General features: G+C 35.8%; 1 protein-coding gene across 1 annotated transcript in view; it reads left to right on the forward strand.

The window, feature by feature from the left end:
• RSRC1 (arginine and serine rich coiled-coil 1) overlaps window positions 1-17,100 on the forward strand; it is a 380,198-nt gene that overhangs the window by 80,696 nt on the left and 282,402 nt on the right. Inside the window, exon 4 of the mRNA XM_058556451.1 lies at window positions 8,563-8,736. Within this exon, the coding sequence (XP_058412434.1) occupies window positions 8,563-8,736 (174 nt within the window). The remainder of the gene's footprint in view (window positions 1-8,562; window positions 8,737-17,100) is intronic.

Genomic DNA, 17,100 nt, shown 5'->3' on the forward strand with positions numbered 1-17,100 from the left:
GTCTATTTTCTTTCAAGTTCTGTCAGTTTCTGCTTTATATATTTTGAGGCTTTCTTATTAAGTATATGCAAATTCAGAATTGTTTTATGTTCTTTTTGGAGTGATCTTATCATCATGAAATGTCTCTATTTCTAGAAATATTTCTTACTTTGAAGTCTACTTTGTCTGATATTGACATAATTTCACCATCTTTCTTTTTGTTGGTGCTTGCTTGATATTTTTTCCCATCCTTTTACTTTCAAAATTTGTTTTTATATTTAACATGTTCACTTTGAAAACTGTCTATAGATTGCTTTTTTTCAGTCTGTCTTTTAATTGTACTATTTAGTCTATGTTTATTGATTACCATTATATTTGGATTTAAATTTCCCATCTTACTCTTTGTTTTCTATTTGTCCAATCCATTTATTTCTTTTCTGTACTTTCTGACCTTTTTTGGATTAATTTTTTATTTTTTTTTCTATTAGCTCATTAGCCTACGTTCTTTTAATTTTACTTTGAGTGATTAACCTAGAAATTGTAGCATGTCCTTGATTGTCTTAGAGTTTAACAAATTGGTACTTTTATCACTTTTTTATTCTATACCTTTGATACTGGAAAGATAGCTTGAATAGATGTAACATTGTGAACACACTTTTTTTCCGCTTGAGCTCCTCAAGGAAAATTAAAGTCATTGTTTTGCTGGGTATCTTGCAGTTGAGAAGACTGATGCCAACTTGGGACTTTCTTTGTTAGTGACTTGATCAGAGTATTCTTTTTCCTTTATCATTAATGTGCAATAACTTCATCAGGATGTATCTCAGAGTTGACTATGGTTAATCCATTTCCTGAGATACAAAGTGGACCCTTTCTACATATACATTCTTTTAGTTCTGAAAATTCTTGGATTATGGTTGTAATATTAGTTCTGTTACCTTGTTTTTTCTTCTTCTGGAGCCTCAGTTAGGTTGGATGTTCATTGTCTGCCTCTTCTTTCTATTATTTTTTCTGATCCTTTCTACTACTTTTATTTTTTTTAAAGTTTGTTTTTCTTGGATCTTTTATCACTAACAGCTATGTCTCTTATTATATGCTATATTTAATTAATGTTGGAGTGTTATGTTATTGTCTCCTCTGCTTCATGGTTTTCTTGTAAGGCATATTTGCATCACCTGAAAAGTTTGATTCTAACTTTCTTTTTTTATAGTTGCTTTGTATGGATGTTGACTTCTTTGTTGTTGTTGTTGTTGTTCATGATAATGTGCAGGATTTTCCTGGAACAGCAGTAATAGACACTTTTTTTTTTTTGATAAGGAAGATTAGCCCTGAACTAGCATCTGTTGCCAATCCTCCTCTTTTTGCTGAGGAAGATTGGCCCTGGTCTACCATCCATACCCATCTTCCTCTACTTTATATGGGATGCTGCCACAGCATGGCTTGGCGAGCCGTGGGTCGGTGTGTGCCTGGGATCTGAACCCTGGACCGTCGCAGCGGAGCATGTGCACTTAACCGCTACGCCACTGGGCCGGCCCCAGTAATAGACACTTTTATGGATGGACTGAAGTTTTTGGGTGACTTATAAACTTTCTTGAAAGGCGCTGTACTACTATTAACACAGTGAGGTGGAGTTTCTCTAGTAAATGAGGTATTTGTGGGAAAGCTAGGTCTGCTTTCAGATCCTTTGATGTCATCTTGTTTTCAAAGAGCACTGAGCTTCAGCACCTTGTTTTCTAGTTTTCGTTCACCACCAAGCCGCCAGTGGACACCTCCCTTTTCCAAGTGTATCTCTTTCATAGAGTGTGGGTCCTTTTAAAAAGTTCTCCTTGTTCTTATGGCTTTAGTTGGATTTTGCTTGGGGGTGAAAGTAGATGTCCGTGTTCAAAATGTCATTCTGACATGGAATCCATGTTAGTTTATTCAATGTATAATTTTTAAATTTAATTTTAATTAGCAGTTTTATTTTATAGTAATAATAAATTACTATAAATTAATAATAAAAGACTATATTTGTCTTTCTTTTTTAAATAGAACTCTACTTAAGAGACTATTTGAAGTATTATAGTTATTTTTTTGAAAGATAAAATATTAGGATATTTGTTTTGATTACAAGTGTTTAGAAGTTATTAGCCAATTAAGAAACTTGACAAATTAGTTTTTGAGGGCAGTAATTTATTTTATGTAGGGATGTTATGGTGATTCTTCCTATTCTGTAGATATTGAAAACATTTATCTGGTATAATAGGACATCTTGCTGTCCATTTATTGTTTATATATTGTGTGTTGTAAAGTGCCACATTTTTTATCAAATGTTTCTTTGCTTATAATATATCTCCATATTGGCTTTGGTACTCTAGAGACTTCTAGAGTGATTTTTTTTTTAAGGAACAAGGGACAAATAACATCTTAAATTTTACTGTAGTTTCTTTGACTTTTTTGTTTGTTTGTCTGGTCAGCGTAGGAAATCTTACTCTGGTTTGTTGCTTTCGTCTTGGTGGAGATCCTTCAAATGTGTAATTAAAATTACTTAATAAAGTCAATGGGTTGTTCATATATCTCAGATGTGAGTTTTCCTCAAAATTTTGTAAAGTAATTCTTATGACAACTAAGAAGTCAGCAGCTTAATTCATTTTAAATCTGTGTTTGATTTTGTGGTCCTTTTTAACAGCCTTAATAATTTTGTTTTGCCTGTGTTTTGGATTTGCTATCTTTTCCTTATGTAGTCTCTCCAGAGTCATTTTTTGTTCCTTGTAACCTATAAGCAAGATTAAGAGGCCTATAATATGGGAATTAAAATAATGAACATTAAGACGTTGGGGGGAAAGAAGGCCCAGTAGATTATATTGCATACTGTAATATTTTAAAACTTGTTACTTTCTTTAAATTGACATAATGGGTGACTTAACTTATAGATCTGCTATTGCTATATTGGTTCATTGAGCTACACTAGCAACATTTATAGGAGAATACTCCAGAATGGCGTGGGTTGCTTGTATGAAGACATAGGGTAAATAATGAACAAGATGTTTTGGGAGAATCGCAGGCATATGTTTTCTACAGTGGTAACTTTGTGTTAGAGAAAACCATGAGATGAGTTTGGAGATAATTGAGTTTATTTCCTGAACGGGGTAAATTGTGAGGAGCAGAGATTAGAAAAGTAGGTTGGAGGGCGGAGCAGGTAGTAATTGATAGAAGGCCTCTAGTTGTGGTATCTAGCTTTGCTATGATGGTGGTAGAGTGATTATACTTTCTGGTTTCTCTGGGACAGTGCCAATGTAGGCCTGTTATCCTTATGTTAGAGTGCCTTCCTTGACTCTCAAAAATATTCCCTTTTATTCTCCAGAGGCTCAGATGATAGGTGATATGATTTTCCTGTTAATAGCAAACTTGTGAAGATCATGTGTTTGGCTGCAGAGGGTTTCCTGTGGAGAAAACATGGATCTTTAGCCAAGATTATTATTATTTACTTTCCTGTATAAAAGAAATATATTGAAACTTGAGTAATCCTTATGCCAACCTTAAGATTTCAAAGGTCTGTCACAGTAAGAATCCTGCTCTTTACTGGATTAGCTCTGGTTTGATGGAAACATATTTCATATGCTTCTGATTCAGATTTTACTCATTCATTCAGATTAGTACATCCTTCAGTTACTTCTTTCTGAGCATCTGCCTCCTCCCAAATCACTTGTCCTCTATCTTACAGTTAAGTTAGGTACTATTATTTAATCCATATAGTAACACTGAAAGGTAGTTATTATCCTCATTTTGTAGGTAAGGAAATAGATGCCCAGAGAGGAAATAGCTTGTTTGAGGATACCATTATATGAGGTAGTCTTTATTTTTTAACTTAATACTTCTATAACTTTGGGTATATTAATAGCAAATACATTTAGTTTTTAAGACACAGTAAAAACATGATTTCACTAAAATCCACCTCATCCATAATCCACAGACAGTTGCACATTTTGTTCAACAGTATGTTTTTTGACACAAAGGGGCAAATCACTAAGAGATGATCTTACTTTAAAGACTTATTACAAAAAAGAAGCTCTTAGAGTTTTGTTGTTAGAGTTTAAACTAACATTTAACTCACTTGTCTTTTGTTACTCTGCATTTTCACTAGTTAAGTGAAAACTAATCGCCAGAATCATATTTTGGTCCTGAACAATGTAGAAGCAAATTAGGATAATACACTGTATGTCTGTATACACATAATTTATGTATAGTGATTGAGGTTATCACAGAAAAGGCTCCCTTCCATTTTTGTCTTATTACTTTCTTTTAATCAGAAGACTTTAAATTCTATCATAATCTGTTAAAATTTTATATATCCACATATAATAGAAGATTTAATAAGAAATGAATAAGGTAGCATCTGCAGGGGCTATAAATTATCATGAGAAATTAAAACTTTATGTGGAAAGAAGTCATGTGTCAAAATTGAGAGAGAGAGTACTCAAACTTCAAGGAAAATGATAGAAATTTAATTTTTATAAATTAGGATGATAAACCCATGTTGACGTTCCTAGCAGTTAATATTGTAACTTCACAAAATCACATATTAAAAAAAAGTTTGTGATCTTATGATATGATATTACTCTTCATTCACTGAGTGAACGAGTTAGGGATGAAAGAGGACAGACATTACTACCACTTAAACCCGTGTAACTCTCTTCAAGACCTACATATGTCCTAAATACCCAGGACTAGTTCATGCGATCTCTCTATCATCCACATTCTTTTTTGTTGGTAATTAGTGTTTGCTTTTTCCTTTTTTGCTTGATCAGTCTAACTAGGGATTTACCAAATTTGTTAATATTCTCAGAGAACCAGATTTTGGCTTTGTTAATTTTCTTTATTGCTTTCTATTCCATTGAGTTTTGCTCTTTAATGTTTTCTTTTTTCTGTCTACTTTGGGTTTACTTTGCCCTTCTTTTGCTAGCTTCTTAAGGTGGAACCTTAGATAATTGATTTTAGACCTTTCTTTTCTAATATAAACATTTAAAGCTATAAATTTTTCTCCAAACATTGCTTTAGCTGCATCCCATAAATTCTCGTATATTGTATTTTCATTGTCATTCAGTTCAAAATATTTTTTTTCTAATCTCTCTTGTGATTTGTTACTAGACCAATGAATTATTTAGAAGAGTATTATTTAATTTCTATATATTTGGGTTTTTTCCAGATGTTTTATTGTTACTAAAATCTAATTTAATTCTGTTTTGGTCAGATAAACATATTTTGTTTGATTTCTACTTATGAATTGACCCTTTGATCATCATGAAATACCCATTTTTGTTTTGGATGATACTCTTGTTTTTAAAATCTAGTTTATCTGATATTAATATATTTATTCCAGCCTTCCTGTACTGTTTGCGTGATATATCTATTTTTAGCCATTTACTTTCAACATATCTCTGTCTGTACATGACATTTACTGTACATGTACATTTAAAGTACATGTCTTGTAGACAGTGTATGTGTGTTGCTTTTTAGTTCATTTGGACAAGCTCTGCTTTTTAATTAAAGTATTTAGTCCATTAATATTGAATGTATTTATTGGTATATTTGGATTTAATTCTATCGTTTTATTATTTATTTTATGTTTGTCCCTCTGGTTTTTGTTTCTTTGGGCTTCTTTTCCAGCCTCTTTTTGGATTCATGAATATTTTAAAGAATTCCCTTTTAGTTCATACTTCTTTGCATTTTTTTCCTTTTTTTTCTTTAAGTCATTGCTTGAAAGATTACATATATGCCCTTACCATTTCAGTGTACTTAGAGTTACTATTTGATCATTCACATGAACTGTAGAAACCTTATAACTGTATGGGTCCATTTACCTGCCCCATATATTTAATCTCTTTATTCTATAGAGATTGTGTGTATTATATCTACCTTCATTTTAAACCTTACAGTGAAACATTGTAATTTTTACTTTAAGCACGTATATGTATTTTTAAATAAATTAAGGGAAGTAGTTTTTCATATTTCCTCATACATTTACCATTTCCAGTGGCCTTCATTTTTTTCCCAAAGATCCAAGTTTCTATCTATTATCATTCTCTATCATTCTGTTCAGCCTGAAGAACTTACTTTAGTACTTAGTGTATTGCAGATCCACTGTTGATGATTATAGTTTATTTTTCCTTTATCTCAAAAATGTTTTTATTTTACTTTCATTTTTGAGGGATATTTTTGCTGGATATAAAATTCTGGGTTGACTTTTTTTCCCCACCATGTTAAGAATTTTGATCACTGTCTTCTAATCTCCATTGTTTCTGATGAGAAGCCATCAGTAATTCATATCATTGCTCTCCTGTATGTAAGGTGTCATTTTTTTTCCCTGAATACTGTCAAGATTTCTCTTTAATTTTAGTTTTCATAAGTTTGACTATGGTGTTACTAGTCATGGTCTTCATATATATCTTGAGGTTCACTAAACTTCTAGAATCTGTAATTTGTCTTTCACGAAATTAGGGGAAATTTTGGCCACTGCTTAAAAAAAATTTCTGTCTCATTATTTTCTCTACTTCTGGGTTTAAATAAACATGTTAAAAATTTGAACATTGTCACACAGATCCCAGAGGATCTGTTTTTCTTTTCTTATTAATAATCTTTTTTTTTCCTCTTATTTCTTCAGATTGGATAATTTCAATTGATTTATTTTCAAGTACACACATTGTTTTAATCTCATTCAACATAATTTTAATTTCAGATATTAAATTTTTCAGTTATAGAATTTCTATTTTTTTAATTATAGTTCTTTTTTTGTTTTATTTTTTTGTTTTTTTTTTGGTGAGGAAGATTAGCCTTGAGCTAACATCTGTTGCCAGTCCTCCTCTTTTTGCTGAGAAAGATTGGCCCTGAGCTAACATCTGTGCCCATTTTCCTCTATTTTATATATAGGACACCTGCCACAGTATGGCTTGTTGAGCGGTGCATCAGTCCGTGCGCAGGATCCGAACCTGCGAACCCCAGGCCACCAAAGTGGAGTGTGTGAACTTAACCACAACACCACCAGGCTGGCCCCATTTTATAGTTTTTTTCCTGAGATTTCTTAGCTTTATATTCATTACAAATGTAGTTATACTTAAAACTATGTAATCCTTGCCTGCTAATTCCAACGTTTGGTTCACCTCAAGGTTAGTCTTCATTGATTCTCTTTTCTCTTGAGAATGGATCACATTTTTCATATTTCGTTGTATATCTAGTAATTTTAGACATTATCCTGGACATGGTGAGTGTCAGGTTTTGCATTCTCTGGATTCTGTTATATTCCTCTGAAGAATATTGATTTTTTTGTTTGTTTGTTTTAGCAGAAAATTGTTAGTTGAATTAAAATTGGAAAAGTCCTATCTCTTTGGGGGCAGTTGAAATTTTAATTCAATTCTTTTATCCTTGGCTATTTGGAATCTGCTCTTCATATGCATAATGTATGGATCAGCTAGAGATTTGAAGAGAGTTTACGTCTAGAATTTTTGGCTTCCTCCTCTGACTCTTTTCCAGGGTTCTCCTTTCATTTTTCTTTTGCAGTGTTGCCTTGAGTCTTTCTTCTGGTTTTTCAGGCCAGACATCCTAAAGTTTTCTATTGGAGTTTTAGCTGTCCTGCATGGCACAGACTTGGGCTTCCCTCAGAAAAGAAGCTGATAAAATGGGAAACTTTCTTATTACTATTTCCTTCTTCCGAGTGTTGGCTCCTTATAGAATCTGCCTTCTTTTGGTTACTATGCAGTGTCTTCACATAGTTGTTTTTTATACTTATGGTTGGATCATCAGTCTGGTAGAGGCTTTCCTGTCAATACTGTAAGGCAGGTTCTGAAATCTTTACTTTTTTTTTTTTGGTGAGGAAGATTAGCCCTGAGCTAACATCTGATGCCAGTCTTCCTCTTTTTGTTGAGGAAGATTGGCCCTGGGCTAGCATCCGTGCCCATCTTCCTCTACTTTATAGGAGAGACCACCACAGCATGGCTTGACAGGTGGTGCGTCAGTCCGCGCCTCGGATCCAAACCTTCCAACCTCTGGCCACCAAAGCAGAACACGCAAACTTAACCGCTTCGCCACCGGGCTGGCCCCTGAAATCTTTACTTTTTAAAAAGAACATAGTATATCCTACCTAATACTGGCATTCATTTAATACAAAGAATAGCTGGATTAGAGTAGAGTAGAGGAATAGTTTTATTGTGACAGTTAGAAATAAGATTGAATAGATATGGAAGCAGAGATTGTAGGGATAGGGAAGACCCTATCCTTGGAAATTAGATTAGATACATTTAGAGTTGCTGTATTATCTGAGAGACTTGAGTAATCAAGACTTGATTTGAACCATTAAGACTTTAACTTGCAAATACTTTTTGACTAAACCTTAGTTTCTTGTAGAGTTCACAACATATACTTCCCTCATATATCATCTTAACTGAGAGTACTTATTCATTAGTAATCATATTTAGCTTCTCGCTTCACAGCTATTTAATTTTTGAATCCATAACTAAAACAAAATCCTTTTCTTTCAGATAATTTTTAAGGATATTTTCATTTCATAATGCAGAGTGTACACTAAATGTATTTAATAAAATCTGCTTACTATAGGTCCAGGTCAAGACCTCGTCCACGTTCCCATAGTCGAAGCAGCGAAAGGTCCAGTCACAGAAGAACCCGTAGTCGGTCTCGGGACAGAGAACGACGTAAAGGCAGAGATAAGGAGAAAAAAGAAAAAGAGAAGGATAAAGGCAAGGACAAGGAATTGCACAACATCAAACGGGGGTAAGTTGAAGCAAATTTTAAGCAGTGATGATTCAGTGATTCCATGGCAATATTCAAACTAAATTTTCATTCTCAGATTTTTTTTAGATGGTAAGAGAGGCTGAGTCAGCCACAGTTGGTAGAACAGAATAAGGATCAGAGAGCGTATCGGAGAAATCTGTTGATAAAGGGAGAAAGTCAGGAGGATGATCGATTTGAAGAGAGGATGTAGAGTGGGTTTCTGAGACTGGAAAATATGGGCTAAGAGGACAAATAAATTATGTCAATCAAGGAACTGCCTTGCTGCTTGTTCCTTTCTTTTCCACCTTCTTCTTTTGGTTTATACTTTAGATATTACATGGCTGTGAGAAGTGTGACTGTGATTTTTACTGGTCATTAAATTTTTGCTTTCATCTCACCAAGTTTTACTTTTTTAGAATAGTATTTACACAGTTGTATAAAATTGATATTACGTAAAGCATTATTGGAGGGCATTTTAAAGGTAAGAAAAATGAGAGCAGGAATAAAGAGAGGAGGTCAGATGGTTTCAAGAAAGGTTCTGATATGGTGACCTTAATCTTGAAGATGTGGGCCAGCTTTATAGGTGAGACTCTTCCATCACTCAGAGTTGATTGTGTTTAAGTGATTCCTGGGTGACAGGTTCACAAGATGATAATGTTGTATTTGTCATTATTTCTTAAATCTCAACAAAGGCGATGAGCAAGGTCAAAATGAGAGGTGTCAGTTGAGGAACCCTGGGTACTGATGCCAAAAAGTTGTGAGTACCCCGATTCAGTCACCTCCATGGTTTTAATGGACCATAGTACAGGGTGGTGTTATGTCAGAGTACCCTCTCTCCTGGTTAGTACTGAGGACTCACAAATTTTTACCTTTTAGTGTGACTTAAAATCAGGATTTTTTTTGTCTGTGTATACATTTAATATGGTAGTATTTATATATGTACAGATGCACCCTGCTTTGCTCCAGAAATAATTTATCTTTTTTTTAAAGCTTACATTTTTATTTCCTAAACCTGATTTTTAAGCTATTTAGGGCAGAGAATGTGTCTTATACTCTTTTGTATTACTCATGTACATGTTAGTTGTTAATAAATATTTACTGGCTGTTGATCAGATATGCTAATTCATTTGTTCACTTTTTAGTCAACAATATTTAAATACCTTCTATTTGTCAAGTACTATGTTAGGTAATAGGGACATAATGGTAAACCACTCCTACTTGGAGATTTCGTGTAAGTGGCAAAATAAGCGTATATAGAAGGGAAGTAATTACAGTGAAATCAGATGAATGTTTCAATGGGAAGCTATGGAAACATGGTGTGAGTTAGGATGTTTTTGGCCATATGTAACAAAAACTAACAGTAGCTTAAACCAGGGGTAGCAAACTTTTTTTGTGAAGGGCTAGACAATAAATAATTTAGGCTTTCTAGGCCATATGTCTCTGTTGCACTGCACTTTTAGCATGAAAGCAGCCATAGGTAACACTAAATAAATGGCATAGTTGTGTTCCAGTAAAACTTTATTTACGAAAATGGGCAGCTGGCTAGATTTGGCCCAAGGGTTGTAGTTTGTCAACATCTAGCTTAAATCATGAGTACATTTATTGCTGATATTACAGTTTGGAGGTAAGCAGACCCAGGCCCTTTCTATCCTTCTAGCAGGCCAGCCTCAGCGTACTGGCTTTCCTCTTCAGTCTTGACATACTCTAGTTGCAAGAGATTTCCATGAACATTAAGCTGGTTAATCTAGACTAGCCAGCATGTCAGGAAGGGCTCAGAAGAAGTGATGTTTATACATTGAAGGAAGGAAGAGACAGGAAAGAATGCTGCGTGCAAAAGGAACTTTATATGGCACAACTTGGAGGCAAGCGAGGGGGATATGGCATATTGGAGGAACTGAAGTCTAATGGGGCTTGGTTTAGAGGGTAAGAGGAATAATGAGAGATGATTATTGGAGTACCTTATAAGTTATGTTAAGTAGTTTGGAGTTCTTTCTTTTTTTTTTTTAATTGTTTTTTGCAGGGGAAGATTCGCCCTAAGTTAACATCTATTGCCTGGTCTTCCTCCTTTTTTTTTATTCCTTTTTCCCCGCCAAAGCCCCAGTTCTAGATTCTTCTGCTTCTTCCACGTGAGCCGCCACCAGAGCATGGCTACTGACAGACAAGTGGTGTGGTTCCGTGCCTGCGAACCGAACCCTGGCCGCCCAAGCAGAGTGCACTGAACTTGAGCCGCTAGGCCATCAGGGCTGGCTCGAGGAGTTTGGAGTTATTTCTAAAGGCAATGAGAAGCCAATGAAGTTTGAAGTAGAGTAATGATATGATTAGTCTGCATGAGGTATGAACAAAATTCTTTACTTACAGTGGACATAATAATAATAAGCATCTAACATTTTAAATACGTATGTCAGAAATTTTGCTAAGTAGTTGACATGCGTTATCTCATTTAATTTTCATAATAACCTCATGAAATAGGTGCTTTTATTATCCCATTTATACAGATGAAGGCTTCTGATCACAGAGCTAGTAAATTGCAGAGTTAGGCTTCTAATTCAAGTCCACTGACCATAGCACCTTGACTCTTAGCAGCACACTATCCTCACTTTGGTAGTAATCTGTAATTATTGATGGTGAGATATAGTGTTTGAGATAAAGTGATATGCTGTTGCTTAAACTTTCCTAGAAAATAGCTAAAGAGAACTGAAAGAATTTTCTGTGCCTTGTTTTTCTCTGATTAGGCCAGAAATCTGTCGTTAGTAAAAGATTGATTCCTTCTTTTCTCTCTCTGTCTTCTTTACTTTCCCACATCAGCATTTCATCTATTTATTTAGAATTATATTTAATAAAACCACAAAATTTATTAATTAAATTTATTTCTATGATGGTTTCATTAGCTGTCTCTTTCCAAATGTTTTGAAAAAGAAAAACAAAAACATGTGGGTGGAGAGAAAGGAAAAAAGACTTACAAACAATTTGATTAGGACCTGTGTGTTAGCTTGTTGTCATTGTATTTGACAAGTATTTTAGCTTGTGCTAAATAACCTAGATCCTTTGTCACATAAGAGAAAATAACGACCCATGTGCTTCTGCTTCTTTATGCGTAAAAATCTTCTTTTTTAAACCACTTTGAAAATATCAATATTATATAAATATTGGTAGACTATAAAGCATACATTTATAAAGTACAAACCAAGGAGAATAAGTACAATAGTGGTAAAGGAGCATTTTGTAAACTGGGAAGAATGAAAACAGGAGAGAAAGGAATGCTCAAGCAGGAATTAATGAACCTAATAATGAGGAAAAACTTTTATAAGACTTTTGAGAAAAAAGATATGAAATTACATAATTCTGAAAACCTTTTTTCAAAAGCAGCTAATTAAGTACAGTTCTGTAAATTCCTGGAAGATTTAAATGATTATAATTAGAATTTGTCTTATAATGTCATAAATTGATCTGTTCATTTTATTAATCTGCTGAATAAGAGAGACCTAACCTGAGGAAGGGTATCAGGAGTACATAGGTTCTAAAAGATGCCTTTCCTTACGACACTGTATGAAAGGTTAATGTCAGAAAGACACAGACTGAGCCTTGTCTTAGATTTTATCAAGAAGGTTTAATGACTTTAATTTTTAATATTTTACATTTATAAATTTGGTTTCTAAGAATATTTTGTAGTTTAAACATCAATACAGATTTTTCTTGTTTTTATTAGTTTTCCCCCCAAATTTTTAAAACTTAAGTATCATATTGTTAGATGATGTCTTTCTTTTACGGAGATATGTCTTTGTGATATGAAAACAAATTTTATTAATAATAGAGTTATTAAGGTGAAATTGGACACTAACAACATCATTTTGTTAAGCAAACTTTTATTGAGAGTCAAAAATCAGAAATATGAAATTTGTCATGGTGTCTCATAATTACAACTTGGTTTGGTGGTTATGAACATTGTGTACCCCATCTGAGTCTTCTGTGGATTAGTATATTACTGGGCCTTCTTTAGCAACATTTTGATCAAACTCCATAAAGAATAGTTGACTACTATAAAATATCTTTTATAGACTTTTTTGGAAAATTAGTTGTGAATAAATATGTCAGTACTACCAGTGACATTCTGCTATTTATTTTAAATCATAGTGCCACCCTTAAGAGTAGAATTTGGATGCATTTGATTTCAATCTATTTTCAATCATGATTTAAATCACCAGCCAGGAAAATTTGGTTTAAAGCAGTTATTACCTAGTAAAATGCTTTCTTAATTTGAGTAACTTTGGGATTCATCAGGAACCTAATTTAGTATTCCTAAGGGTATTCTCCTTTATGATGTGCTACTATGAAAATTTCCCCTTTTACTATTCCTTTATTCACTTTTCAATTGATGGATGCTGTTCTCAGAAATGTACCCATCAAGACTTCTGGAGTATTTTGCTCAAACACTTGAGTTTATACTTTTCTCTCTTTCTTCCTTTACATAATTTACTGAAGCTTTGTACTTTTAGAGAGAGATAAGAATTTCCCTCTGGACTTACAAATCCGTATTGTGACACTGAAGCAATTCTTTTTGGTTGGTAATGAGAGGAGATATACATATTTAAATAGAATTTCTTATACTGAAATGTGACTCCTGCTAAATCAGTTATCTCCTTTAAATCTCTCTGAGACTATATACAGAAGCCACTGATATAGCAGTGAAATTGGGCTTCAAATATAGCCCATGGCCTGTAGTTACCTGTTTATAAAATCTTTCATTAAAAAGTTGACTATGGGGCCGGCCTGGTGGTGTAGCAGTTAAGTTTGCGTACTCTGCTTCAGCGGCCTGGGCTTCCCAGGTTCATATCCTGGGTGCAGACCGACGTACCGCTTGTCAAGCCATGTGTGGTGGCATCACATATACAGAATAGAGGAAGATGGGCACAGATGTTAACTCAGAGCCAGTCTTCCTCACACACACAAAAAAATTGACTATGCAGTATAATTAGAAGTTATAGTACTGACATCACAAATGTTTTAAGTATGTCTTTATAGACTAAAAATACAGAAAGCATATCAACAGAGGCAATATATGCTTTTTGTTCATAGGAATTGCTACCTTTGAACATGTAGCCATTCTGAATAGTGTATCTTTAAAAAAAGTGTTCTGGGGCAGGCCTGGTGGTGTAGTGGTTAAGATCGTGCACTCCACTTCGGCAGCCCAGGGTTTATAGGTTTGGACCCTGGGCGTGGACCGATGCACCGCTCATCAAGCCACGCTGTGGCAGATGTTGCACCTATAAAGTAGAGGAAGATGGGCACAGTTGTTAGCCCAGGGCCAATCTTCCTCAGCAAAAAGAGGAGGATTGGTAACAGCTGTTAGCTCAGGGCTAATCTTCCTCACCAAAAAAAAAAAAAATTGTTCTAAGGTGTTTAGATTCTTGGAAAGTTAAATTAAATTCCAAAAATTATAATTTTTGCTCATTTTAAGTCATTCACAATTTTTTTCCTTACAGGACAAGTTATTCTCTTTGAGCCTTAATTTAGTCTTCTGTAAAATGGAGCTAATGATACTTTAAAAAGCTGTACGTATTAGAGGCAGTGTGTATAAGAAGGCTGTACCATGTAGTAATCATACTTTATAGATATGTTAGTTATAGCTTTGACCTTGGCAGTGTTCAGTGTCTTCAGTTGTAGAGTTTCATGTAATAAATTCCTGTTGATGAGGTTTTTCTTACCTAGTGCCTGGCAGAAGATGTTGGAAGTGACTTGGGAATGCTGGAACCTGAGTTGTGACAACAGTTACACACTCTCAGAGGCTGTCATATTTTTCTTTACCTCTTATTTCTTTATGCAGCAGGAAGTCATTTATGCTAATTTACCCCATTTGCATATAGGTTATAGAGTTCTGTGGTGCAGAGTGTGCTTAGAACTCCTTTTAAGTGTCTATTTGGATCAAAGCAGGGCTGTGTGATAGCTGTTGTCTGACACCAAGCTGTGTGGTGTTGTTTTCATTAAACATTTATCACACTTCGAATGTGACAGCAGGCAACTTTGTGCCAGGATAACATGTTTTCATGCAAAATTTATTGAAAAAGACGAGACTTTTTAAAGAGATCTTGTTGCCTTTCACCGCTGGCTAAGGGTAAATGTTTGGTTTGAAAGAAGTATACCTTTAACACATGTCACTGAAACATGCAGAAGCAGCTTCAAACTGTCGATTTTGTTAAACAGGTAAACAAATACATCTTTATATAAGTGTGTGCACTGAATTTTTCTTCCTTTTAAAATTAAAGTTTTTACAATTTCCTTGTGAATTGAATGACTACCATAACAGTGGCCCATTATGTTGTTGGGTATTTTATATTGCAATAAAATTTGCCACCCGATTTCCATTGTGTAGGTTTGAGTATTTGTCACTAGGTATTAGTTTTGTTCAAGAGAAACAATCTGTAATTTTTTCAAAAAGACAAAGTCAAGAAAGGAAATCTGATATAACAAAAAGAATAATCAGCAAAAGCAGGAGACAAGAAGGAGACAGGAAGACAAGAAGGCTAATATTATTTAGTAGGATATCAATAAATAGTAGTTATTTTATCTTTTATTAATAACACGCAAATTTGATTATTGATTCTCATGATTACCAGTTTCTCAGCTATCATTCTTTTTTCTTAGTTTTGTGTCTGTTTAAAGGCTGTTCCCTCAGCCTGAAACACTCTTTCTTCTCCACTGCTCCTCAGTTCCATGCGTCTTTTTGGGCTCACTTTAGATGTCACTGTCTTCATGAAGTGTTTCCTGCCCCTCACAAGTGTGCTAAATAGCCCTGTAGTTAGCACCCATTATATCTATACTTAATCTGAGCAGAGAGCTTTGTAATTTTGTAATTATAAAATTTTTTAATTGCCAGATTATATATACTTTGTCTATCTTATTCAACATTGTATTTACTTGGGTCATAACAAGTACTCAAATATTTGTAGAATGAATAAGTAAATGATGGTTTTAGAAGTTGTTTTTAGGTAATAAAATCCAGCTTTTAATCATTTAAAAATGATAAGGGGGGGAAGTCAAGATGGCGGTGTAGGCAGACTCTGAACTCACCTCCTCCTGCGGACACAGCCAATTTACAACTATTTGTGGAAAAATTACCCCTGAGACAGAACTGAAAACTGGATAAGAGGAACTCCTGCGACAACGGACAATCCTAATTGAGGTGGAAGAGGCAGAAACTCCCTTCTGGAGAGGAAAAAGGCCACCTTCACAAGCCGCAGCGCCTCACGGCTGCCGGGAACAGCCCACAGGTCCGCAGCCTCCCTGGAGGCTCAGGGCCCTGAGCCGGGGAGCGCCCCCGCTGTGGGCATTTTGTGGATCCAGCACAATCCAGACGAGTGGCATAATATCTGACTGTGCCTGCTACTAAAACATTGGGGAATACCGCCAGAAAAGCTGGTTCACAAAGAAATTAAAACCGGCTCTTAAAGGGCCCGCGCACAAACTCACCCGTTTCAGAAAGCAACCTAAAATCACCAGAAAGAACGGTGCACAGTGCTGCGGTGAAAAGAGACTCACCTAGTGGGCCCTGAGTGCATCTCGGTGGGAGAGGAGACCTCTTCAGGGACAGGGACATGGGCGGTGGCCATTGTTGTGGCCTGGTGTGTGCATGCTGACACAGACACCATTGGAGTTCTCCCTGAGGCCTGCTAGCCCAGGGTCTGCCCCACCCACTAGAGCACCAATTTAATCCAGCTCAGCCAGGGCAGTCAGCCCGCCCTAGAGACTGGCCCCACCCAACAACAAGCCCTCAGGCAACTTGTGGGCCTGCATAGATTGGTGACTGGATTCTCTGCAACCTGGCAACTGAGCCGACTTTAGCGGGGCAGGGTGTGCATAAGGAGCAGGTGGAGTGTGTGGGGCTCCCGCCTGGAGAGACTGGGTCTGCTTCGGGAGGTCGGGGCGCACACACGGGGCAGAACTGTGTTGACTGTGTGTGTGGATCTGTGGGCGGCAGGGCTTGTCAGCTGCAGAAGACTTGTGCTTCTCAAAGACTCACATGGGGGTTTGCCCCACCTTCCAAAGCCTGAAACAATCGGGTGCTCCTATGCCTGAGGCCAGCCCCACCCAGCTGCAATCCTCAGAGAGCTGACAAGAGAACTAATAGGCTGGAGGCTTATAGCAATTGTAAGGCCCTGAGCCTAACAACCTGCCACGCTGGGGGCCTACTCACTTAAAAGAAATACTGCAACACAAATGTGGTATCAGAACTTGCAGCCAACTGTGCTGGGGCTCCCCACACCTGATAAAGAGACTGAAGGGCCCACAACAACTACAAGCAGCTGAGCATTACAACAGCTGGCAAGGAGCATAACTCGGCCTCCCTGGGTGCCTACAGGGAGAGCAAGC

The sequence above is a fragment of the Diceros bicornis genome, chromosome 15 (assembly GCF_020826845.1).
Source record: "Diceros bicornis minor isolate mBicDic1 chromosome 15, mDicBic1.mat.cur, whole genome shotgun sequence".
Lineage (NCBI taxonomy): Eukaryota > Metazoa > Chordata > Mammalia > Perissodactyla > Rhinocerotidae > Diceros > Diceros bicornis.